Genomic DNA, 25,488 nt, shown 5'->3' on the forward strand with positions numbered 1-25,488 from the left:
CGAGCCCTGGCCGCCGCGGGGCGCGCTTTCCCTGCCGAGCCCGGCGGGGGAGTTTTTGTGGATAAACAAAAGCATTTGCTCTTTTGGTTTTCTTTTATTTTCTTTATTCTTTTGTCCCTTTCTTAATCTCCCTTAACCCTCTTCTTTTTTTTTTCTGGGACTTCTCTTTCCCCTCCTCATTTCCCCTTTCTTTTCGTTCGCTCTTCTTTCTCATTCTCTCTCTGCCTCTCTTCTGTCCCTCCTTTCCTCTATCTCCCTCTCTTCTGTTTTGGCCCCTTCTCCGCCTCTGGGCTTCTCTCGGCCTCTGGGTCTTTCTTCCAGGGCCCTTCGCTGTCCCTGGGCTAGGGTTACACCGTTTCCCTGAATCATTCCTCCGGGCCCCGCCGCCTCATTCTCACTTGTTCGTCCTCCGGGCGGCCCCAGTCTGGCGGGCTCGGTCCGGCTCCCCCGCCGCCGCGGTGATTTATTCGCCTCGCCCGGCGGAATCAGGTGCTGAACCCGAGCCCCGGAACGAGGGAACAGATTTCTCCCAGGAAGGGTTTTGTGGACTAAACGATGCTAATGACGGGGTGGGGGGCGCGCCGCTGGAGGAGGGGCGGCGCGCGGGGCCGGGCCGGGCCGAGCGCGCGGGGCCAGGGGAGAGGCCGCGGCCGGGGCCGCCTCCCGAGCCTCTCGCCCTGGCTTTCGCCTTCCTTTCCCTGGGAACTTTCCTGTCGAAGTTAACTATTAACCGCTGGCGAGAGGCAATTTTCTTCGGAATTCCAGCGATTTCCTTTTTGCGGTGGAGGCAGATTAACATGCAAATAGTGAGTCGCTGGGCTGGCGTCTGCGCGCGGGAGAGACGCCTCTGTCCCTCTCCACAGTGTCCGCGAACGCGGAAAACTACAGCCCCGACCCCCCCAGCCCCCCCCCCCCGGGCCGGCGCAGGAAGCCGTGACCGAGCCGGTGCCCGGCGGGTGCCCGGCCTGAAGGTGGAAAAAGCCGAGCGCTCGTGCTGGGGGGCGGGGTTGAGGGAGACGCGAACCCGGGCAAGCCCGGGGGACCTCCGACCCGCGGCCCCGCTCGGCCACCCAGGAGCCCGCCATCAACACAGCCTGGTCCCCACTCGGAGCCCAGCACCCGGGGACGCCGTGGGGGCGGTGGCAAACTCGCCGGCAGAATTCCCACACTGCCCCCCACGTCCTCCCTCTTCGCCAACACCGAGCCCCCCCCCCCCCCCAACACACATGCCCACACACACCCTGCTCTGTCTTGTGACCGCTGCAAACTTTAAGCTTGAGCCGCTGGTCACACATCTCTCGCCTTTTCTCCTGTCCTCTCTCGTCCAGCCGGCAGGACGGGAAGGGCTTCGCAGCCTCCGGACCTGGGAGAGGACAACTCCACAGGGACGGGCCTCGCCTCGCGGGGACCTTAGCCCCTGGGGGTCCGCCTGGCTGCTGGCCACCCCACGCGTCCCGCCGCGGAAGGCGCTAATGGTGGCACCGAGGCTGGGCTGGGCCCTGACCCCGCAGCTGCCCCGGCCGGGCCTTCCCGGGGCGCCCGGCCCGGCCCTTCACTTGTGTCGGGCTCGCAGCCCCGGTTCAGGGCTGCCAACCCCAGCCGAGCCACCCTCTCTGCGCCCCGACTTTCTCGTGTGTTCTCCCCCAGCCCTCACCCGCCGTGCGCTCTCCCCGCCTGCCTTGCGGGGCTCCGTCTCAGGCGGGGCTGCCTCTGTCTCTGACTCTCCCTGTCTCTCTGTCTCTGTCTCTCTTGTTTGTTTCAACGCGGGGACACTGATTGCGCCTTATGAAGTTCTAACTGGTTTTGTGTCAGGAAGATCTTTCTCGCTGCTACCCAGCCTGGCGTGACGGATTAAACATCAACTAGTTAAATAAAAATTAATATCAACTGCCTCCTAACTTCTAATGTCATGTTGTTTATAACTAATGAACTGATTAGGGGATAAACACATCACGGAGACATTCGGCTTTCCTGCCTGGGCGCCGCCGCCGCCCGATGCCCACTCCCCAGCACTGCCTGCCAGCTGCCAGGCCAGGAGGAGGGAGGGGCAGGAGGCTGCCAGCTCCCCGGGGCTTGCTCTTCTGCCTGCCTTGGTCTCTTTCCCTCTCTTTCTCTCTGTCTTCCTCTTTCCCCTTCCTCTGTACAGTTTCTTTTCTCAGTCTGTCCTCTTTTTCCTTCCTCCCTCCCTCCCTCCCTCCTTCCCTCCTTTCTTCCTTCCCTCCCTTCCTCTTCCTTCCTTCCTTCCTTCCTTCCTTCCTTCCTTCCTTCCTTCCTTCTTTCCTTCCTTCCTTCCTTCCTTTTCATTCTTCTCTGTCCTCTGCTTCTCACACTGTCCCTGGTTTGTTCTCTCTCTCTCTCTCCTCTCTCTCTCTCTCTCTCTCTCTCTCTCTCTCTCCTTCCTCTCCCTTTCTCCTGCCAGTGGGTCTCTACCTCTCTGTTCCCCACTTCTTCCCCCTCATTTGGGTTCATTCTTCCCCCAGTGCAAGGTGTAGTAATTAAAAGCGCCCCGTGACTGGCTTCCGCCGGCTATAAAGCAGGAGGCTGCCACGGCTCCCTCAGCACCATGTAAAAGCTGGCATGTCCTCCCAGCTATTTAGGAGAAAGGGGAGGGAACTACAGTAAGTGGGGTTGTGTTGTGTGTTCCTCCTCTAGTCAATCTGGAAAAGGCAAAGAAAAAATGATTCCTAAAACTTTTACCTTTTCTCTTGTCCCAGGAGCAATGAATACAGGTTCCAGTGTTAAGTGTGATTCTCAAGGGAAGGAGAGCTGCTCTGGTGCCCTTCCTCCAGGGACTTGAGGCCTCTCCACGCACACTCACCTCGCCAGCCAGCCCCAGCCTGACCTGGGCAGCCTCCTACTGAGCCCTTTTCCTAAAGATACTTAAACCAAATCACAACTGTCATCATGACAACAATAAGGCAGGAAAGCCAGTAATGACAGATCTGGCCCTGGTGATTTTTCCCCCCCTAAGAAGCCACAACATTTAAACTTGGTTTGCCCTGGACCTCAGGGTCTGACAAGACAATAACAACAGAAAAAGCTTTTAAAACCAATTTAGCGCACGTGAAAATGTAATTCTAATGAAGAATCAATAGGCTGGCGGATCATTTTTCCTGGGACTCCTTGGAGAAGCTGAGAGAGACTCTCAATCAATGGGGCGGGCAATGAGCAAAAGGGCCCAAGAGACTGTGTGGGACCGGGTGAGAGCTGAGGACAAAGAGAAGCAGAGCCTGAGGGAGGGGGCTGAGGTATGGAGCCGAGCCCTTTGACTGGCAGCACTTTGCAGGCTTCCGTAGTCTCCAGCACTCCGAGAGTATCAGAGCCAGGAGCAAAGTGACCTCCTTCCTCCTCTTGGTCCTTCTGGTATGCGACAGGCTGCTTAGCACAATGGCCTCAGCTTCTTTTCCCTGGGCCTAGGCCCCAGCCCTGGCGCCGCCCCAACCCTGGGCCCTGTGTTCAGGTAACTGTGACGAGCTGGCTCAGGAGCAGGTAGGGACACTGAACTCCTGGCTCCCCAGTGTGTGTGTGTGTGTGTGTGTGTGTGAGTGAGTGTGTGAGAGAGAGAGAGAGAGAGAGAGAGAGAGAGAGAGAGAGAGAGAGGAACTTTGGGTCTCAGTTCCTGTCTCTGATAATATAGGAGCAAGAGCAATGAAAGTGTCTGTGGTCACACTTTACATTTTATAAATCACTTCCACACAAAGTTATCTTGTGAGAAACCTGTAAAAAGGACAAGGATTATTACCACTGTTTTAGAGAAGGGGTTAACAAAGGCACAAAAGCTAAATGGTAAAGGTATGAGTCAGCAGGTCATGGCCCTCGTGTGTGACCGGGTGCGATTCTGAATAAGTGACAGGGAGATTATGTGTGTGAACATCTCACATGTGGTGTCATGGAGTAACCACACGAGAGTGTGATTTGTGTGTGTGTGTGACTAGGGTATCATTTATGCTTATTGCTCTCTCATCCTTGTCCTTGGGAGTCGTTCTATGTATAAAAAAAGGCAAAAAAATTATTTTGCAAAAATCACTGTTTGATTGAAAAAGAAAAGAAATGAAACACTGGCAAAGTCTGATGTTTTAAATCGCAAATAATGGTAAGGTGGTAATTTGGCCATGATTTGCCTGAAAGAATAGAAATTCATGTATCTGTAGGAAGATTTTTAAAATTTAAGTTGGGAAACCATGACATAGGTTTTGCCTCTGGGGTCCAGCTTCCTGTTCCTAGCTGTATAATTTTTCTAGAAGAACTTCAGCTGAAGTGGATGGGACTCCCAGTAAAAAACTTCCAGTTCCTACCTTACCTTGGGGCTTACCCAGCACGTTTTTTGGACAGCCTTTCCATGTTACTCAGCATGTGTGAGCAAGGCCGTGTGAGAGCAGGAGGCCAGGGTAAGGGGGAAGGGGTATAAAGTGGGGCAAATGAGAAAGGGGTACATGGCAGGTAAGAGTGGGAGCAATGGTGCTTGAAAGGTGTCTGAGTGTTTAAGTCGCAGGAGTACAAGAGAGTGCACATGAGAACGTGGTGTATGAGAGGTTTCAAGGAGAATTTGTGACAAAGGTGTGAAAGGGGTAAATTCCAGATAGAAAGGGCAGGATGTGGGCAAAGGCTGAAGGGAAACTTAGCTGAAGTGATCCTTTGTTCAGGCATGAAAGAGCCTGAGTGCGTTTGGACAGGCTGTGCACCTGAGGGTCCACGAAACAGGCTGAGAGAACCAGAACACTGTGGAATGGTGTGGCTCAAGTGCGTGGTCACGTGATTGTGGCCCGAGTTTGGGAGGGCTCTGGTCATTTTCCCTCTCCCCGGGGCCGCATCCTCTCCTTAGGGCAAGGACAACAGGATTTTTCCTTTTATTCTGAGTTGTTGTTTTGATGCAGAGAAGGAGAGCTTCTGAGGGACGGAGGGAGCAGTTCCACAACGTATTGGTGACAGGACCTCCAGGAGGTCCTGTGTGGAGGAGAAAGTTGGGGTGTGTGGGTAGGGATCTTGGAAACTGAGGCTGAGACCCCGGTGTGTGTGGCAGGCTGTGGAGCCTGATGAAGGAGGAAATCAGATGGGGCCAATGCTGTGAGTCACCCGGAAGGGGACCTCACAAAAGTGGGGAGCGCCTAAGAGTATTATAGCCGCCCCTGCGTTTGAGGCTGGAGATCTACGGGGAGCGCTTGTCACAGTGAAGAAGGGGTGGGGTGAGAGTGCCGGCGTGTAGGCTGGGGAATTGGTCTTTGGGTGCCTCCGGCAGCGCGGGAGTCGCTTGCCTAAGGCTGGCTTGGGGCCTGGGGGCGTGCGCGCGCGTGTGCGGGGGCGGAGAGCCGGGGGGCTCCCCCGCGCGTGGCTGTGCCTCTGCGCGGCCGGGTGTGTGAGCGCGGGCAGGAGCGGAGCGCACTGCCGAAGCGGCAGGCAGCCGGGCTATCTGAGCCGCTCCGTCTTGGGTGGCTGCGCCCAGCTCTCGGGCGGCGGCGGCGGCGAAGGAGAGACGCGCTGTCGGGGCGAGGAGGTTCGGAGAAGCGAGACCCGGGCCCAGACGGCGGCGGCGGGGAGCAGAGCATGGAACAGCGCCCTGGCCGGGCAGGTGAGAGCCAGGAGAGACCCGTCAGCGCCGCAGGCCAGGCGGGTGACTGAGAGGGATGGGGGCGGCCACGCCAGGGGCGGATTCCACTTCCCCCTCTCTCTGTGCTTGCCTGGTGGGCCTCTGGAAGGGCTGGGGACTGGGCTCTGTGGCGTCTTCCCACCGCTGGGGCCTCCTGGGCTTTCCCGCCCACTGTTCTCTGAATCCACTTAAAACTTTCCGTCCAGAAAAAGTGAGTTACAACTTCTCCTGGTCTCTTTACAGAGCCTGGCATTTCCTTTCCGTTGCGCATTTAGGACTTGATCTTTCCACTTTCTCTCGGTGGAAATATTTTTGCACAACTTTCTCCAAGTTGGGAGCACTGGGAAGGCCTTAGTTTCTAGTGGGAACTGCTTATGGGTACGTGTGCCTGCGTGCTAGCGGATGGGGACTTGCTGTGTGCATGTCAGTGTGCACGTGTGTGAAGGTTTTGAGTATCTGAGTAGGAGCCAAAGTGTAAGCACTGGTGTGTGTGCCTAACACGTGTGGAGAGAAGGCTCTGCCCTCCCCCCAAATAAAAAATTCAAGGGAGGCCTGGGACTAGGGGAAAGATGGCGGGCCCCAGGGGACCCAGGTAGGGAGAATGTGAAGCTGCTTACCCAAAAAGTGAAGGTTGTGGAGGGCTTCTCTCTCTCTCTTTTTCCCTTCCTCTCCCTCTCCTGACAACTCAGCTCTGTCTGCCCACTCGGGGCACTGGTGTAGTTCAGGGTGAGACGCTAGGGACCCAAGTTTAGTTTTAGATTGGAGGCGGGCAGAGGAGGAGGTTGGATCAGGTTTCCAAGAGTTTTCCAAACAATTCCCCGGAGGTCAAAGACTAACTCTAGCCTCACCCCTCCCTTTCCTCAAATCTTCTTCTTCCCCTCACACCCCCGCCCCAACTCAGGTTCTGTTCTTTCGGCTGATAATGCAGTTCCCACCCTCAGCATCCCCCTTCCTCTAGATTCTTGGCCCACAGTCCCTGAGTTGTTTCCAGTCCCCCTTGGGAATGGAACCTGGGCCCCCAGGAGTGTCAACTGTGGCCTCCTGGGCTTTTAGGGCCCTGGGCCACCCCTCTGCACCAGAGGTTTAAGTAGGGAGATCAATAGCAAACAGTTGTAATGATCTAATTAATTATGGCAAAATTAAAAGCGAGTACAAAATCAATCTCTGATGGTGTTGAAGATGGAATTCAATTGAGATCCCATCTGTGCACCCCCTCGACCGTATAAATATGCAGCCCAAGGACAGATCTAATGGCTGGGCCTTTCTGGGAACCTCTCTCCCCCTCTCTTCCTCTACTGCACAGGGCTTCTCTCGCCCTCACTCTATCTGGATCTGTCTTGTCCCCTGCCCCTATTCCTCCTTCTCGCCCTGTCCGGTCTGCTCAGTCGTCTGACACTCCCACTTTTCCATTTTCCCCTTTGAAAGGCAGCTCTCCCCACCTTGCAGGCCTGGGGTGCCTGGACCTGCTTCCCACTCCCCGAAGACGGAGCTTCTCTACAGCGCCTCCAGAAGCCAGAGCGGTGGGAAAGCGGGGGGGGGGCATCCTTGACCGCTGGTCAGGGCCCTCATCTCAAGTTTCCTGGCGCTCGGGACACTCCAGAGGGGACCAGGGCGCTTACCCAGTAGCGGCTCTCCCGCCTTGCCGGACAGAGCGGCCAGGAAGACTAGCTGCGCATTGCACTCCCTTCCCCTTCGCTCTTTCCCCCGCTTTTAAGGGTGGGAGGATCGCCTTCCCGCCAGTCGCGGTTTGGGGACGGTGGGGAGGAGCTGTGGAGCTGGGCCTGAGCAGAGAAGGAAGCCGCTGTCCCCACTGATGAGGCCCCGCCGAACTCTGGAGTCGTCCGCCCTGCGAGCCGCCTTCTCTCTTTCTCTGTTCACTGCCCCCTCCCTCTCCTCTGCCCTCACCTCTTTCACACACAAGTCTGGCTGGGGCACAGCTGCCCGGGGGAGGAGGGGGGCCTCGCGTCACCCTGACGGCCCCCGCGTCCCTTTCGGCTCCATCCAGCTCTTTCAAAATGACAATGACACACGCGTGCGAGCGCTTGCTGCCGCAGACGCCCTGGCGCAACCGCCGTAGCCGGGTTTGCGAAGGATGCGGGTTTTATTTAGTGTCGCGGAGCCTGTTCCAGAGCAGCGAAAACCATCAGAAAAGGGGGGAGGGCAAGGAGTCGGGGAGAGAAACAGCATCTAGATCAACTATGGTCAGACCACCCAAACCCCCAGAACCATAAACACAAGACCTTTACTTCTTGTCCTTCCTTTTGCTCCTTTGGCCTGTCCCAGCTGGCGCTCAGGCTCCCTGTCACGGCCCCCTGCCTCTCTCTCCCGGAGCCCTGCGCCCACTTCCTGGCCCGCAGTGAGTTCCCAGGGTTCGCGCTGCCCTCCGAGACCCCTCCCACTCCCTGGTCCCGCCGCCGGGCTCTCAGAGCCTGGGGGAGACGCAGCCTGACGCCTCCCCGCCCTCTTTCGCCAGGCCTCCTCACCCCGTTATTAATTGCTGTGTTGACCTGCAGGATTGATTGGCGGCCCCTCTGGATGAGGCTGCGAGGCCTTGGCCTCGGAGCAGCCGCGCAGCCCGGGGCAGAGGGAGGAGGGGGAGGTGCTGGATATGGGTCCTGAGCTCCTAACTCAGCCCCGCCTGGGACACAGCTGTCTGCCTAGACACCCCTCTCCACCCCCCTGACACACACTTTTTACACACCCTTACAACACCCAAACACACACTCTCACGATCCCCTCACCAAGGAGACACAAGGAATTCTTAACTGATTTGGAAATTGAAAGAGGCTTCCTCCCGACATTAGTCAGGTTCTTCCATACATTCGTTAGCCGCGGGTCTACACCTCCTCGCCCGGCCAGACGGCCAACCGTGGCGGATTGAACTGCTAGGACCCGGGCATTATTCTGTCTGAGATTTACTTTGCATCTTTTTTCCCCCCAGGAACAGTGACCGAAAAGTTATATATTCCTGGATGCGGATAACCCTTACCGTCTCAAACCAAAGCACTTTTCCCAGAAAGGGCCAGTGCCCTGACTCCTGAGAGATTCGGTTCAGCCCTTTTGTTTCAAGTTGGGGGGGGGGGAGGGGGACGGCTCTGCCCCGCAAAGGGTGGAGGGCCGAGGCTGCAGCCGCTGGGGCAGGGGTCTGAGCCTACAGCGAAGGACTTTCCCCAGCCTCCCGCCTGCCTAACGCGGCGCGCGCTTTTGCGTTCTCTCTCTCTCTCTCTCTCTCTCTCTCTCTCTCTCTCTCTCTCTCTCTCTCACACTCACACACACACACACACACCAACCCCAGCAACACTTCCTGCCCCGACCCCAGGCCACAGACCCACCGGCCCGAACCCAAGCAGGAGTGAGCCCCCCGGACCTGGGCTCCAGCTCGAGTGGGCGGAGGCTGCAGGAGCAGACTAACCTCGGCCGGTCCCCCGGGGAGAGCCCTCTTTTCCTCGGTTCCCTCCCTGTCTCACCAGCCCCTCTCTCCCCCGGTTCTCCCTCACCCCTCCGCTCCGGTCCTTTGTCTGCAGCCCCTTCGCGACGCCCAGCAGCCCCTACCCGCCCGGGCGGCCCTGCCCTTCGCTTCCCGGGGCCGTAGGCGGGTCTCCCCTTCCTTACCCGCTCCCGGCTCTGGCGCGTTCTCCGCCTGCTCCTCACGCCCGCACCGCTGCTGGCAGAGGAGGAAGGGAGGGCGGGCGCCGCGGATGGATCCGAGAGTAGATTTGGTGCTTGCTCTCAACTCCGGGACAACTCAGCCCGCCCGGCTTCTCCCGCCCCTCTCCAACTGCTCCTCGGCCCGCCTGTGGCCCCTTCCTTTCCTCGCACTCGGGCCGTGGCTGTTCCGCTTCCTCTGATCAGCTCGGCCTCTGGAGTTGCGCTCCCCCTGCTTAGCACTGAGTTTCCTTTCGGCTGCCCCTTGCTACCGCCGGCCCCCTTACTTCTCAACGTGGACTTGTGGGGTCCCGCCGGCACTGTCTGTCTCCCCACAGCACAGCCGGGTTAGGCTGAGGGCTCAGGGCCTGGCTGAGAAGAGGGTTAATCATTACTTGGGCACCGACACTCGGCCTCACTTGGACGCTCTCACCCCGGCTTGGGGAGGAACCTTGGGAAGGGGTACTTGGCCGGGCGGGAACCTCGACTTTTCCCACATTAGCTTCTGCAGGCCTTCCAGAGACAGGTGCCTTCTCCATGCCCCCAGCACCTCGTTCGCGTCCTTTTCTTCCGCGCCCCTCTCCCCCTTCCACGCCTCCCCTTGGCCAGGCCTCCCCGCACCCTCTCAACCATCTCATCTTCGCCCTGGCTTTGGCAGGTTGACTGCAGGTCCTGGGAGGACCAACTTTCTTTGTTTGGAACCGGACTGGACGGGATTTCCTTCCCCAAATTTCCGCCAATGGGCCAGCTCCTCCCGACGGTTTTGGCAGATTGGCCCAAAGGGGACCGCGCCAGAGGCCACAATTAACCCGGCTGTTGGGGCGGAGGTGGGGGTGGGGGTGTTGAACTGATCCTCCAGCAGCTGCGCTAGTGCAGTGGGGCAGGCGTGCAGGAAGAAGTGGTCATGGAGGAATGGCAGGAGAGAGAGAGAGAGAGAGAGAGAGAGAGAGAGAGAGAGAGAGAGAGAGAGAGAGAGCAGGGTGGGAAACATGTACGGGGTGTGGTGTGGTTATTGGACAGGAAAACATCCTGAAAGGGAGGAACCCAGGAAGGGAGACAGTGAGGGATCTTCTGGTTACCTTTACAGGATAGAAGTTGTCTGGAAAATGCCATCCCCTGCCTTGCCAAAATGCCCAGGTCCCTCCCTTCCCTCTTCGTGCAAGGCTAAGGGTTCGGAGAGCCAGGCACTTCTTCCTTCATCTACTATGGAAATGTTTGGCTTTTTAAATGCGTTCCTGTCAGCTAGATCCATAGAGTAGGCAAGACAGGTGTCCTTATCCCTATTTCACAGGCAAAAAGACTGAGGCCCAGAGGGGCAAAAGGACTGTGCAGGCGGTGGCTGCTGCTCCTTCCCATGGGCTCTGGGGTGAGTGGTCCCTTTAGCAGTTCAGAGGTCCAGGGGTGTCTGGGTGTGGGTGTGTGTGAAGGGACAGACTGTGTCCAGGTTTGACCAGGGCCTCACTGTGCAAATCCCCCGCCCCCCCAGCTTGTTCTCTGTTGGGCAGAAGCCTCCACTCCTAGTTTAGACCTGTCTTGACTATTTTTTTCTGCTCCCCAGTCCGGTGGCCCACCAGCGGCAGCCACCTGGCAGGCCCGTGCCACTAACAGGCGGCTTTGGTGGCCAAGTGGCTTGCATTGTCGTTTCCCTTCAAAGGGGCTGAGAAGGGCCGGGCAGGTCGCTAGGACCTCTAGGAAGAAGGAGCCGGTTAAAGGGGGAGGGTCGGGGAGGATAAAGGCGCAGCACGTGCGCCAGCCGCCACAGGACCAACAGACCGAGAGGGCGGGGCGGCCGGTCCTCTGGCCCCCCCGGGCTTCACGCAGGGAGCCCAAATATCGGGAACAAAAGCAGGAAAAGAAAAGTGAGAGCAGGAGGGAGGGAGGGAGCAAGGGAGGGAGCGAGGAAGCAGAAATTAGGGGGTCTTAGATGAAAAAAAAAAAGTAGCTTTAGGGGGAATGTGCCGTGGAGTGTGAAATTGCAGCCCAGGGTGCTCCATATTGTACCAGAAGCTCTTCCAAAAAAAAAAAAAAAAATCCTCCAACGTGACCAGAGGGCTAGGAAGGGGGAGGGGTGGGGAGAGAATGGGGAGGAGGAGGGGAAAGGGCCGGGCAGGGGCTGGTCAGGCCGAGCAGGAGAGGGGGCCGGATGCGTGCGCCCACTGCCTGGAATCTGATCTCCCAAGTGTGCGCCCCGGGGTGCGCCGGGACCCGTGGGGCGAGTGGGCCGCGGGCCGCCGGGGACTTGGGTTGTTAGACGAACTTTTTTTCTTTTCTTTTTTGTGGAGGTGATGACTTCCAAAACTGGGAATCATTCAGGAAAGGAGCTCAGCTGCGGAGCCGCTGCTCTGCACTACCCTTTTATCTTCCCTCCCCCTCTCTGCTTCTCTTCCCTTCGGACTAGTTTTCCCCCCATCGGTTCCAAACAGCTTCGTTCCCCCCTGAACTTTAATGCATTTAATTTGGTCCTCGCTGTGGGAAGCATTTCCTAGGGAGATACATTTAATTTCGGAATTTCTAATCCCCTCCCTGAGAGGCCGGGCCCTGGCTCCCCTCGCTACTCCCCAGGAGGCCTCAGGAGTGGAAGGAGGAAGGCAGGCCCAGGCCAGCAGGCTGGGGCACCTCTGGGGGGCTCCCGCACCCCCAGTCCCCCCCCCCCCCCCCCGGACCAAGCCGCCTTCCCAAACTTCTGGAGGTGGGGTGCCTGGGCCACACGGTTCAGGGCCCATCCTGCGGAGGGGAGGCAGCCACACCTCTGCTTTTCCTCACCCGGCTGGAAAGCCCTGGGCCAGGGACTGGGAAACTGGAAAGTGAGCAGAAGGATCTCCAAAGAATCGGTGCAACTGGGGCAACAGACAGGGTTTCCATGAGCCCGTCCCTTCATGCACAATCTGCCCAGAAACCCAGTTGGGAGTTGGGGTGCTAGTTGGGCGGCGGGTTTGGCTTGGGGGTCTGTGTGTTTGTACATAGTAGGGCGGAGAAAGGAGCTCGAGGGGACTACTGTCTCCTGTCACCTACACCCTAGCAGAGCAGGCACCAGACAACCCGAGACTCGGGCAGCTTTGCTGGAGGAAGGCAGCAAGGGTGGGGGCTCTGGGCGCCAGGCAAGCCTGGCAGGGAAGGGAGTGGAGAAGGCAGAGGAATGGAGATCCACAAGGAAGATTTATTGGGCAGATCAGATGCACAGAGGCGGCTAATGAAGCAAATCCCGAGATGGGTATCAGAGCAACTCCCCAAAAGTTTATTTGCCTTTAAATTTCCGCAGGGAGGCGGGCGCCTTGTTTGAAGTGTAAATGCCCCTAGGTTGGGGGGTGGATGGGCCGCTTTGAAAACACCAGAGAGAAAAGGTTCATTTAGAGGCAGACGGGAAAAGCAACCAACCCTGACAGGTCGGAGCCCCGGTTGTGTTTGGGGTTGGGTTGTTTTCTTTCTTTCCCTTTCCTTTTCTCTTTCCTCTTCTTTCTTCTTCCCTTTCTTGTTTTTTTTTTTTCTCTACTAGGCTCTGTAGAAGAAGAAAGGGAAGGACAGGAAAGGGAGCATCAGCGGGAGAGGCCAGCCCTTCAGCCCGGAGAGCGAGGAGAAGGCAGAGCCTTGGCTAAACTCACTAGGGAGCAGGGCTCTGACTTTCTAGACCCTGGAAGGGCTGGAGCTAAGGAGGAAGCTGCCAGGGCTTGGCCTGCGGGAGGCTGACCAACTAGTGTAGTGCTGGACGGAGAAATGGTCCCAGAAGGGGCTGAGGTGAGGTGGGTGGGACTCTGGAATCTCAGGGGCTGCCTGGGAATTGGACTATCATGGAAAGGTCTTCACTTCTTAGGGGGCACATGTGTGTGAGAACAACTTCCAGCATACTTGGTGCGCTAAGTCCCCTTCTTAACAAAAGGTGAAAGTGCCTCTTGCAAATGCCAGTTGTCTGCACCCACACTTCAACATACGTGTAACGTAGGGATGTATCCAGTTGGTTCTAGAAAAACCTGAATCTATGTGTGGTTCTGCCCGCAGTCTTGTTCCTCCAGTAGTTCAGCCTCTCAAAGACAACTTCCTGGACCAACACAGGGAGATGGGAGAGAAGGGTTCCCTGAGTTCTGAGCTCCTTTCAATAAGGACCTTTCCTCGATGCCCCCCAAACCCCAATTCTGGGTTAATTACCTCCCTGAGAAAGCCCAGCCTGTACCAACTAACACCACCTAAGAGCCTGTACTTCCAGGCCTTTCCCTTTAGACTGCAAGAACTCTGGTTTTCCTTTTTCACCACCCACACGAAGTTAGTGCGTGTTCGTGGGGTTTTGAGACCAAAGCAAACCCGAGAGCGCCATCTGCAGGTCTCCAGAGGAAGAGACTGACCTTCAGGGCTGGACCCTGCGTCTTCAACCTCCCGCCCTAGGTAATCCGCTCGGCGGCCACCGGAGGGAAGTGGGGTTGGGGGCTGCGAGGGAGGAGGCAGGTGGAGAGGGGTTTTTCCTCTCAGAAGTTACTTCACAGGTGGATTTAGGGGATCGGGTTCAGGAGGATCTAGGAAGTAGGGTAAATACTAGGATCCCAGCAGACCCGGTCCCCTAATGAGTGGAGGCTCAGAAACATGTCAGGCTGCGCCTGGCCCTAACCCCGTGAGAGAGAATTAAGGGCGCCCCCCAAAACGTGGGTGCAAGAGGCCCAGTAGGCGTTTCCTCGTGGCTGAGACGGGTGAGTGTAGCCCCTCTGGTAGCGGCCGCCTGGGCTCCGCCTGCCAGCGGGACAGCCCGTTCTGCAGGCAGGGGCCAGAGGAGCCCTGGGTCCGGGAGGCTGGAGCGCAGCGCGGGCTTCCCCGAGCCGCCCTTTCACAGACCCAGGGAAGCGGGGGGAGGGAGTGAAGGAGGGAGAGAGAGTTAAAACATCAGCTGAAGTGCCAAGATGATTTATGAGACGAGGGAAAATATTTCATAAAGATCTCCTGGATATTCTGTACTTAACCAGTTAGGAGACAAAGGGCTTCTCCTGCCTGGTGCGTGCCAGCGAGCGGACCCGAGCGAGCGAGGGAGCGAGTGCGGACGAGGGCTGCGGCGGCCGGGCCGGCGGCTCCGGCGGGAGCGGCCGGGCCGCGCGCGATGCGCCCCCAGCGCTAGCTCCGGATCCGCGGACCTGGCAGCGGGCGGCGCTCAACCGTGTTCGCAGCCTCTTCTCCGCAGCCGGGGAGAGCCAGCTTCGGTCTCCTGCGTTCTCTGCCGCCAGCGACCAGTAGCCCCGCACTGCCTCCCGCCCCAAGCCCTCCTTCTGGGTCACCCCAGGTTCCAGGAGCCGAGTCCCCGGCTCTCCCACGGTCCGTTGGGTCCCGCTGAAGCAGGCGGGTCCTTGTCTTAGGTGTCCACCTCGATTCTAAACCGAGCGCTCTGGGTGCCCAGACCCCATGGGCAAGGTGACGAGGGAAGCCCTACGCGCAGCCGCGCGTGGGATGCGAGAGGACTAAGTGCCGGGCACTTTGCCCCGGAATGAGAATTGGGGGGTGCGTGGGTGGGGAGGTCCCTCAGGAGGGAAAGGCGAAAGGGAAGGACCAGAGGGAGGAAGGAAGAACCAGGAAGGAACGGAAGGGAACTCGGAGCGGAGAGTAGGGGGGGGTGAAGATTAGGGATGCGGACCCGGCTCGGGGCGGCGCGGCCCACGCGGGCACTGGCCGGCGGATGGCAGGGCTGGGTGAGTTGGGACTTCCAGCCAGGTTTCCGAGCGCTCCGTGGCTCTGCCGGTGCCTGAATATGCATTACACTGGCCGCTCTTTATCCTTATCTAACGTTCATCTTATCGGCGAGTTTCGTTTCTCGGCGTAGTTTTAATCCCGGGCTCCCCTTCCCCCTCCCCCTGGCCCGCTCCCCTCCCTCCGTCTTCCTTCGCCCGCTGCTCCCTCCTTCCTCCCGTTTCCCCCTCTCCTGCCCTCCCCTTGCCGGCACCGGAGTGACAGGCGCGGGGCCCTCCTCGCCGAAGCTCGAGGCTCCGGCGCTAGCGAATCACAGAGTGGTGGAATCTATTGCCTTTGTCTGACAAGTCATCCATCTCCCAGCGCGGGGAGGGGGAGGGGGTCTGGAGGGGACTTTGCAGCTTTTAGAGAGAGACACACCGGGAGCCCAGGCTCCAGTCTCTGGCCGAGTCTTCTCGCAGCCGCAACCCACCTGGGGCCAGCCCAGAGCTGCCGGCGCCACCCGGCTCCTTCCCTCCCGCCCGGCCCTCCGGCCGCCTCGGCGTGCGCCGGCCTTTTCCGGGGGCGGGGGCCCAGCTCGCGCTCTCCCCTCCCGAAGGCGCCCGCTCGGACATCCCGAGGATTGCTACTTCTCTGCCAACTTCTCCAACTCACCGGCACTTGGAGCGGCCCGACTCCCCGCCCGGCGCCCTCAGGCCGCCCCAACTCCTCGCCCTCTCCGACTGCTGCCTCTCGGATGACCGGGTTCCAGGGGAGCTGAGCGAGCCGCCTCCCCCTCCCAGCTTCAGCCCTGGCCGCAGCGGCCGCGCGCGCCATGCGCCCCCAAATCCCCTCGGCCCGGCCCGCCGCCTCGGGGCCGTTCTGCTGACCCACCAGCCCCGAGCCCCGACGGTGGGAAGTTGCGGCCACTGCGGTTGCCAGTTCCAGCCGGCCAGGGAGGAGTCCCCGCGGGGAGACCGGCGCGGCGTCCCCCGCCCCCGTGCGCCCCGCCGCAGCTGGGCGCCCGCTCACCCCCACCCCCAACCATCCCTCCCTTTTCTCCTCAAGTCCTGAAGTGGAGTTTGAGAGGCGAAACGGCGGCGGCAGCCGCGCTCCTCCCGCTCCTCTGCCTCCCCATGGATATGCACTGCAAAGCAGACCCCTTCTCGGCGATGCACCGTGAGTACCGGCGCCCGGCTTCTGTCCCAGCGCAGCTCGGGGCTCCCCGTCCCAACCTGGTTCCGTCCTGGCGCGGCCCTGGCCCCTGGTGCTCCTGTCCCATCCTGGAGGCCACGCGGGCTTCTCCCAGTCTCCCCTTTCGTTCTTCCCCTCTCATTTCCCAGTGTTTCTAAAGCCTTCCGTTTCTCTCCTTCTGCCTCCTGTCACCCATACTTCTCCCTCTGCCTGCCTTCCTACTTTCCCCAGTGCCCACCACCTTCCTTCCTTCCTTCCTTCCTTCCTTCCTTCCTTCCTTTCCTCCCTTCCTTCCTTCCTTCCTTTCTTCCTCCCTCCCTTCCTCCCTTCCTTCCACCTGCTCCTCGTTAAGTCGTGGGTCTACACCCCATCCACACCAGAAACCCCAATTCCCTAGCCGCCCTCTTACCCTGGGCTGGGGCACTAATGGGCTGGCTGTTTTCAGGGTTTGTGTGGTTTTCTCTCATCTTCTGTCTCTTCCTCCCTTTGCCTCCCTCTGCTCCCTCTCCTCATCTCTACCTTTCTCCAACTCACAATGTGGTTGTCCAGGATGAGACTTGGAGCATCAGCAGCCTCCGTGTCAGGACAATCGGGCAGAAGAGTATGGGGGTGGGGTGCCCCCTTCTGACCCTCAGCTCCCAGTATCTCCAAGCCGCCAGCCCAGCCAAGGCTCCTTACCGGCTGGTTTGAAATCCTTCCTTCCTTTTCTTTCCTGCCTCCCTCCTCTCTCTTTCCCCCTTCTCTTCTCCTTGAGTGGGGGGTCTGAGCCTGGCAGGGTGTGGGGTCATCTTTCTCCGCCCCACCCGGGGAGATGCTCCAAAAACAAAGACGGGGTTCCAAAGAGAAATTGAAGTCCGCCCGAGCCGGAGTGGAGGAGCCTTCCCGAGGCACCCGGCAGGGCAAGGTTGTGCTTCTGGTTCTGGAGGCTCCTCGCCCACCTCCCACTCCCTGGAGAGGACGGTTCAGCCAGTGACCTGGCCAGGGTGTAGGCAAAGAGGGAGAAAATATGGGGGAAAGAACAAAAGGAAGGCAAATGCCAACGCGGAGGAGAAAGGAGAGCGAAATCAAAACATGGGCAAGCGGATAAAAGAGAAGACAGAAAGGGTGTGACCCAAAAGAGAGGCAAGAAGCAAAGAAACAACAACAACAAAAAAAAAAAATAAGAAAAGGGAATGATTTTAATTAAATTTGAATTTAATTCATGTCATGTGTCTTTAGCTCGGAAAACAATTCAGAGATTTTTTTCAGGCTTTTAAAAAAGATAAATGGATCCTGAATAAAAACATCTCCTTGTAGGTTAATAATTAAGGATGATTTGTAACTTTTTCACAGGGAAACTTTTTTAGAACTAGCTTGATAGATGTTTTGAATAAGAGAGCCCAGAGGAAGAGCTGAGTTTTTCCTCTAAGCACACATTTAGCATTACAGGGGGCGGGGGGTGGGGGAGCTTTAAAAAATACCCCTTGGATAAAGTACATTTTCCTAAATAATATCCAAGCACAGGAAACCCGAGCCAGGAGCCCTGAGCTGCGGCGGGTCTCCGCGAGCCAAGCCAGACACCCAGGCTCCTTTCCTGAGGGAGTGAAGCCGGGCTTCGCCCAGCCCGCCCGCCTCCGCCGCTGCCTCTGCTCCCGCTCTCCTCTCTGGTCGTTCCGAGGGGACCCGCCGAATCCCGGCCGCCCGCGGGGGGGCACTTTGAAACCTGAAGGGGAGCCAGGCGATCTGAAGGTGATCGAAGGAAGGGAGAGACGGCGGCGGCGCGGGCGGCGGACTGGCCCGCAAGCAGCCGCAGCCGGAGCCGGCGCCGGCGCCGGTGGCGCATTCCAGGCCCGACTCAGCGCCGGCTCCGACCCCCGGACCTGGACTCCCGCCGGGTCCCCTTCCATCCCCACCCCGTAGATTGGGGATGAGGGGCCGGGCCCAGAGCCCAGGAAGGCTGAATTATTCATCTTTAATCTGCCCGCAGCTGCCGCCTTTTCAGACCGGTAACGCGAGTTCTCCCGGGGCCTAAATTATTGATGGTTGAGGTTTGGAGGGCGGGGAGGGGTGAGGAGTGGGGCTAGAGGTGGGGAGACCAGCGGAGACGAGAGGGTAAAATAAGAGGTCCCGGCCTCCCCCAGCCTCCCGACCGGAGACCTCTCCCCAGGGGCTTTGCGCCGGAGCTCTGGATGCCCCCCCAGAAGGGGCCGGGAAAGAACGGAGCGGGGCGCAGACGTCCCCGCTTTCTCCGAAAGAAAGTCGCCCGAGGCTGGTCCGGCAGGGGCGGCAGGTGGACCGCAGGGTCCGGCCCAGCCGGGCGGTAGAAGTCTCTGGGCTTGGATTGATCAGCCGTGCGGCTGCGGCTGGATCGCTCAGGGCGCAGGGTTTCTAGACTGCGTTAGGCCAGGGAGACGGGGGAGCCGGCGGTCAGCGCCCTCGGGCCTGGCATCCGGAACCACCTGGGCTCCGAGGTGGGCAGCCCGAGCAGGAGTTTGGTCGGAGAGTCAGCGCCCTGATCCTCACCAGGCGAGCGGCCGCCCTGCCGCGCGGTGTCCGGTGGGCTGCCAGGGCTGAGGGGTCAGAAGGAGGCGAGCTGGCCCAGGCTGGCTGCGCAGGGTGCTCCGTGAGCCCTCCGCTCGCCGGGGCGACCTGTACCGGGCCACCAGGGCGAGGCGGCGGGCCCCGAGCCTGGCGCAGCGGCCGCGGCCGAGCCTAGCAGCCTGCGCTCTCCCGGGCCACTTCCCGGACACGCCGCTCACCGCTGCCGCCCTGTCTGAGCGCGGCCAGCTCGGCCCCTGCTGCTTCAGCCTTCCCTCCTCCACGGGCTTTCTTTGAACTTTAGACAGCAGGGAGACGAGAGGATAGAAAATATAAAGGAAAGGAAAACTCGATTAAAAAAACACACACCAGAAAACAAAAACACAGAGACAGAGGTAGGAAAACTCCAATCCGATTAAAAATAAATACTAGGGACAAGATAAAGAGCAAAAGGGGGGTGCCAGGGACTTAGGGGTGTCCCTGTGTTCAGAGCCCTCATGTAGAGAGTCACCGGGACTTGGACCTCCCAAAGCACCTGCCTCCAAGCACAGCGCCCCGCACACACCGACCGCTCCATCTTGCCTGCGGCTCAGGCGGGGATCCCGCAGGTTCCGTCCTCTGTCCGGCCCTTCCTTTCTTCCTCATTCTTTCCCGCCGGCATGACCTCCCCCTCCGCTGTGTTTCCCCTTCTCCCCTCCTGTCTCTTGCCCGGCATCTCCATCCCTTCGCTCGCTTTCTCCCTAGTGTCTCACTGGTCTCTGAGCCCGTCCTTTCCCAGACCTCCATCCAGCAAACATCTGCACCTCCGCATCTCTCCCAGCCCGCGGGTCCCAATCCCCAGCCCCCCGCGTCGTGGTCTTGCGGGGGGGCCCCCATTCTCCCGAGACTCCCGGAACATGCCCCTCTGCCCTGCCCACTCCTTTCGCAAGTCCTGGGCCGAGGACCCTGACTAATGGCCGGTCCCTGCTTGTATGTGGGGTGTTGTGTTTTTTCTTGTCTCTCCCCAGCAGGGCACGGGGGTGTGAACCAGCTTGGGGGGGTGTTTGTGAACGGCCGGCCCCTGCCCGACGTGGTGAGGCAGCGCATCGTGGAGCTAGCCCACCAAGGTGTGCGGCCCTGCGACATCTCCCGGCAGCTGCGGGTCAGCCACGGCTGTGTCAGCAAAATCCTGGGCAGGTGAGGGCCTCGGAGCTGCCCCAGGGAGACACCCTGCCTCCTTCCCCCATCGGCCCTGGGTCTCCAGCCCGGGGACTTGGCTAAAAGTTGAGGATGCCAGCGGGAGAGGGAAATGCCCCAACTGGGGGTATCTGGAGAGCTGCCCCTTTTGGAGAAGGCGCTCAGGTGGTGGCTGCAGCCCCAGGAGCGAGGGTGGAGCAGGGTCATCCAGCTCCTGCCCGGCTCCAGGGGCCTGGAGGGGAGGCAACCTGATTCCCATCTTCAAGAAGAGGGACCGGGATGCCTCTTCTAGCAGAGTTATATGGACTGGGGGACTGGAGGAATAGGGGGAGGAGGGAAAACGGACCCCCCAGGAGGAGAGAAATAAGCCTTGGGGAAGTGGAAGGAGGGTCTTGGTTCCCACAGGGGCTCGCTCTAGGTGGGAAAGGGCTGGAGATGGTGCCTTAGCCCTGGTCTGCCCTGGGGGCCGGAAGCTCTTCCCAAATGAAAGGTTGGACTTTCACTCCCAGGGGCGCCTATTCGGGCTCCCTCCCTGGAGGGAGTGTCCCCTTGTCCACCCTCTCATCCTCCGTGAGTCCCCCGCCCTAGCCAAGCCCCTCTCAGCCATGCTGGGCCTTTTCCCCTGTGCCGGCTGCTCTGGGCAGGAGAGTGGCTCAGCGTCTCTGGAACCTACAGCCCCCCTGCCCCTGCCACTACTGATTCTCGCTGACCCGCCGGCCTTCCCGGCGCAGGTACTACGAGACTGGCAGCATCAAGCCTGGAGTGATAGGCGGTTCCAAGCCCAAAGTGGCAACGCCCAAAGTGGTGGATAAGATTGCTGAATACAAGCGACAGAACCCAACTATGTTCGCCTGGGAAATCCGCGACCGGCTGCTGGCCGAGGGCATCTGCGACAATGACACAGTGCCCAGCGTCTCTTCCATCAACAGGTGAGCAAGCCACCCTGGGCGGCAGAGCAGGACTCCAGCTCCCACCTCCTGCCCACCAGTGCACCCCAGCACTCCATCTTGGCATCTTGGTTCTTTCTTCAGCCTCTGCCCTTCCTCCCTACTCCCAGCCCCCAAGTATTTTGGGCTGAGAGAGGGGACCTAAGGAGGCAGAGAGATAGACAGACAGACTGAGCTGTCCCCAGCTTAGGGCTGAGTATTCCCTGCCAGGCTTCTCCCGCTGGCGTCCTGGAAATGAATCCAAGTGTTTGTGGTAATTAAGACTCCAAGATTACTCGCCTCGGTATCTAGAGACAATCACAGCCCACAGCCAAAGCCTTTAAAATGACCAGTGTCTATTCATCGCCTCCAAACAGACTTCCCTTTCTAAAGGCATACCCCCTTCCCCAGGGACAGCAGCCTGTCCTGGCTCCCCCATCCTCCCTGCCAACTCCCACAAAGCTTGCCTCCCCGGAGCCCAGGCCTTGCTAGCCAGCTTCGCACAAATTTCCGGCCTACAAGCAGGAGTGTCCAGGCCTTCGGAGCAGATGCCAACCACTCGCCAGCAGTTGGCAGGGACTAGAGAAGGTGGACAAGGAGTGGGAGATCAGTCAGGGAGGGAGAACTCTGGATTCTGAGGCTGAACCTGAGGAGACGCCTCTAACCACCTGGGGTGCCTGTGTCCAGGCCTAAGAGTGCACTGTTGACAGGCTCAGGTACATGGGGAAGACACAGGCTCGAATCAGCTTGACATATAATAGCAGAAGTTAGTTAGTCTCCCAATCTCCAAGCCACTCTAGCATGTGCATACTCAATCCATGTATGTGCACCCAGCTAGTGTGCAAGTGTGTCTATCTGTGGTGGGTACAGCATATATAAGGAGTAGTTGGACATAGGATGGCTTCAACATCACAGAACTGTACAACCTGGAATTTACAGGGACCCTGTACATGTTCCAGATGACCTTGGCCAGCCTTTCAACCCATGCCCCCCATTTTAAGGCAAACCCCCAGATGAGATGAGGGTTTAAGGGTTTCATACCCTTGTTATTCTTTGCACTTTTCATAGGCTTATTTTCAGGGTAATAAAGGCACTATCTAATAATTTAGAAACTGGCATCACATATCAAGGTGGTTTTTTAAAAATAATTTGTAAATGATATGGAATTATCCCAAATCATCCTGAAAACAGCAGGTAAAATTAGCTGGTAGAATGTACCTTGGCTAAAGAAGATTCCCTCTGCCACACTCATGCTGTAACGTACTGCAAGGCGACCCCAGAAATTATCCCAGTGTGTGCCATCTGTATTAAAATGGTTATTCAGTTATGAACAGGGTAACATAATACTGATCAGCTAATTATACACCCTCCGAAAACCCTCCAGCTCCCTGGGCCTGGCTCAGCTAGGTATTGAAAGCATAGCAGTTTGACATTCAGACACCTTCCGAAGAAGCTGGGGAAAGATGCTGGGTGGTTCCAGAGAGGAATGAGTCTTTTGCATTTAAAAGCCAGAGGAGAAGTCTGGGCTGAGGCCGGAGTAGTGGCTAGGGAAGGAAAGGAGACAAAGCATTGTTTTCCAAGCCATCTGGACATTTAGTCTGTTGGCTGGTTGCTGGTCCTTGGAGTGAGTTGGAACTGGGGTCTTGAGAGGAGAGTAGCCCTGCTGAGGAGCAGTGGGTGCTGGGTCTGGGTGCTGGTGTTCTGGAGAACATTAGAGAGAAATGCCGCCGTCAGTGATAGGATTTGCTTTTGAGAAATCCAAAATGTAAGGTTAAGGTGGTTTGCTTCCCTTTGTGGGCGGAGGATTGGAGCAATCAAGGCGTGGGGGGCAGCACCCCTTATCTAGTATCGCTTGCCCCCTCACCCCAAAATACACTCCTCACTGACTAAGATGTTTTTGGAAGCTGGCTTAGGTAAAAATTTGGGGATGCTCTCATCCTGAAGAGCCATGGAAAACAAGGGACAGGTGACCCTAGGATCAAGCTCCGAAGGCCTTAAGGTGCATCTGTCAGAATTGGGAGAAAGTAGAGAAGTGAGTCTTGGTTGAAATGAAGAGTGTGAGAAAGAACAGCCTCAGCTTGACAGCTCTGACAGCTGCAGAATCTGCTCAGTATGGAGCCCTATCATCTGAGGGGCATGGAGGCTGCCTTTGGGTGTGGAGAAATAGCCATCTGTGGGCAGGTGTTGCTGTAGATGGAGACAGAGTGGGAGGAGAGGAACGGGGAAGCTCTGGGTCTGCAGTTAGGCTTCCCGCTTGCTTCGCCAACAAGGAGCTGTGAGGGATATTCTCGGTTTTGTTTTGGGACAGAATCCTATCCTGATTAATATTTTGGAAAGAATTCTGGGAGCTTCCCAGTGTGCTGCTGAGTAGGGGCTGGAGGGATGCATCTGGGCCCCATGCCTTTAGCTTCAGCCCTGTAGGTGCTTTGTTCTGAAGGGGAAAAAGTTATCTGAGATGTGTTGTTTCACCCTAAAGCCCGAGAAAGGCAGGTGTTTCTGCTGGCCTGGTGATGTCAGGGCCTTTGTTAATTCTCCGTCTCTATGGAAAGAGCCTGGAGATTCCCCCCTGTGCGGAAAGTGCAGTGTCTTGGGGAACAGGTATTGCTTGAGTTGAGAGCTTTACTGTTGGTGAGATGCCAACGTGTGTTGGGTACTTTATAACCATTATGAGTAAGGGTGTGCATGTGCCCGTGGTTGGCAAGAAAGGAAGTCCACACATGCTCACCCACCTGAGCCAAATCGTAAGGTTTTTCATATTCTTCTCCTCAAAACAGATGCTGTCGCCGCACTTGAAATATGCTGCTATGGTTATAAACTGAATTGCTTCTCATGCTTTCAAAAATGGTTCTGACTTTCTCTGATGCTGTCGTGATAAAAGTTTGGACAGCCAACCCACGTTCTTCATTGGCAAGTCCTCACAGAAATACTTCTCGTAGCCAATGGAGAAGGTCAAGGAGGCCTCCCACCCTGGCCCTCTACCTCCACCCCCAGAAACCACTGTCAGAATTCTGGAGAGTTGATGAATTGTTTAGTATGTGAATCATTTCTTAGCATCTGAATCGTTCTCAATATTGGGTGACTGATCACTGAGCATGGAGTTGCCAGTTCTTCAGCTTGTATACTGCCACTGTAGAGGGTGGGTGTTTATCAGCAGGTGACTTGAGATTAAAACCTGGGGTGGGAAGTGGCCTGGAGAGGGGAAGAGATGGAGGGAGATCCATGCCACTGAAAGGGGAAAAAGTCCCCTAGTTACATCACAATGGACTAGGCAGGAAGGATTTTCCTGATTGTGCACCAAAGCCTTCTGGTTTGGCTGTTGCTCTAGGCAGAGAATAAGTACAGCTCCTTGGAAAGAACAGGCACAAACTCCAAGTGGAGTCTAGGGTTACTGAAGATCCCCTGAGGGCAGTCTCTTAGAAGGAGTTGACAAGGAGGCCATCACTCTCCTAACTTTTTCAGCCCTACTCTCTTTGGGACCAGGGCACTCCTGCCCCTAGGTCTTTGGAATGGACTCTTCCAGGGTCCACTTTTTTCACTGATCACCTGCTACCCACACTCCCTCTTAGCCTGTTTGGCCCTAAGTGAGTCCATTCATTCTCTTAGCAGGGGCAACACTGGCTTCAAGAAGGCTATAGACCCGGTGCTGTATCATTCACAGGTCTTCATCGGAGCTCTGGCAGTGGGGTGACAGTGGTCTACCAGTTGTCCATTCAGAGACCTTTCTAAATAAGCTGGGGCCACTCATCCTAGCCAAGGGAATGCTGAGGACATGTTCAGGGCTAGGGTTTGTGTCTCTCTCTCTCTGAAACTCAGGTTTCTAGAACATCGCACGTTTGACTCTTGGACCTGGTTTGGCACGAAGCCAGGCAAGAGGTGCAGCTTTTGCTGCCACATCTTCATACCCTTGCAGCTGTTTGGTGGTCAGGGTTGTTGGTCTCATGGCAAAGAGCCAAGGCAAGTTGATGGGCTAAGGAGAAGACTTTCCCACAAAGGAATGAGAAAAATAAGGACGGAGAACTTGCCTTCTTGGCCCCTGGCCTACCAGAATGGGTCACAAATAGCAAGCACACATGTCATTTTCTGTCTGAGAAGCCTGGCTCGCCTGACCCTCCCCAGAGAGGGTCTCCTGTTGCTGAGATCACCCATCATTAGAGTATCACATGTTACAGTCATGACTATTGGTCCTCTTATTCCTTAAAATGAACTGGCATTGTCCTTCTAAAAAGCCATTTTTGTTCTCTTAGTTATTTCAGACTTCTTGGCCAGCAGTCATATTGGTCTGTTTCCCTGGTGGCTGGCTCAGAGTGGGCGTTCAGGCCACAAAGTGACTTTCAGGTGAGAGCAATGGCTGGTTGCCCTGAGTTCTTACCTCAGCTGGCAACACTTAGGAAGAGGCAGACAGGAAGAGTTGTGAAAGCTCCAAGTGGATTTTGGAGGGTGATGCAAAGAAGAAAAGAAAGGGAAACCCCTAAATAAATAAATAAATAGTGTCCCAACTATTCTGAGAACTCAATAAAACAATCACATCAAAATGAAGAGGCATAAATCTTGTGTCTGCACAGGTAACCCATTCAATTGCTTTTATTATCGCTCAGGCTCCTTTCATTTATTACCGTCCACAGCCTGGGCCATGGAGGTTGCATAGAGGGTGGTCTTCAGTGCAATCCTACACTCTGAGAGGCAACAATCAGCCCATACATGCAGGGATTTCGATGGGAGCTCGGGAAGGGCCCATCTGTCTGCATGAAAACCAATCAATAACTCTGTAACCAGAGCCCTGTCACAGGGAAATGGACAACACAACAGTTCAAT

General features: G+C 57.4%; 1 protein-coding gene across 5 annotated transcripts in view; it reads left to right on the forward strand.

The window, feature by feature from the left end:
- Nucleotides 1-10,117: 10,117 nt before the first annotated feature.
- Nucleotides 10,118-25,488, forward strand: part of PAX2 (paired box 2) — an 82,416-nt gene continuing 67,045 nt past the window's right edge. For 2 of the 5 annotated variants that reach the window (XM_054728856.1, XM_054728855.1), the window contains exons 1-3: nucleotides 16,000-16,042; nucleotides 19,582-19,750; nucleotides 20,482-20,679. In XM_054728856.1, the coding sequence (XP_054584831.1) occupies nucleotides 16,000-16,042; nucleotides 19,582-19,750; nucleotides 20,482-20,679 (410 nt within the window). Of the gene's footprint in view, nucleotides 10,131-15,931; nucleotides 16,043-19,581; nucleotides 19,751-20,481; nucleotides 20,680-25,488 lie in introns of those variants that run through there. The other 3 variants (XM_054728858.1, XM_054728859.1, XM_054728857.1) reach the window with 3 other exon arrangements.

Source organism: Eptesicus fuscus, chromosome 17 (genome assembly GCF_027574615.1).
Source record: "Eptesicus fuscus isolate TK198812 chromosome 17, DD_ASM_mEF_20220401, whole genome shotgun sequence".
In the NCBI taxonomy this organism is placed as follows: Eukaryota; Metazoa; Chordata; class Mammalia; order Chiroptera; family Vespertilionidae; genus Eptesicus; species Eptesicus fuscus.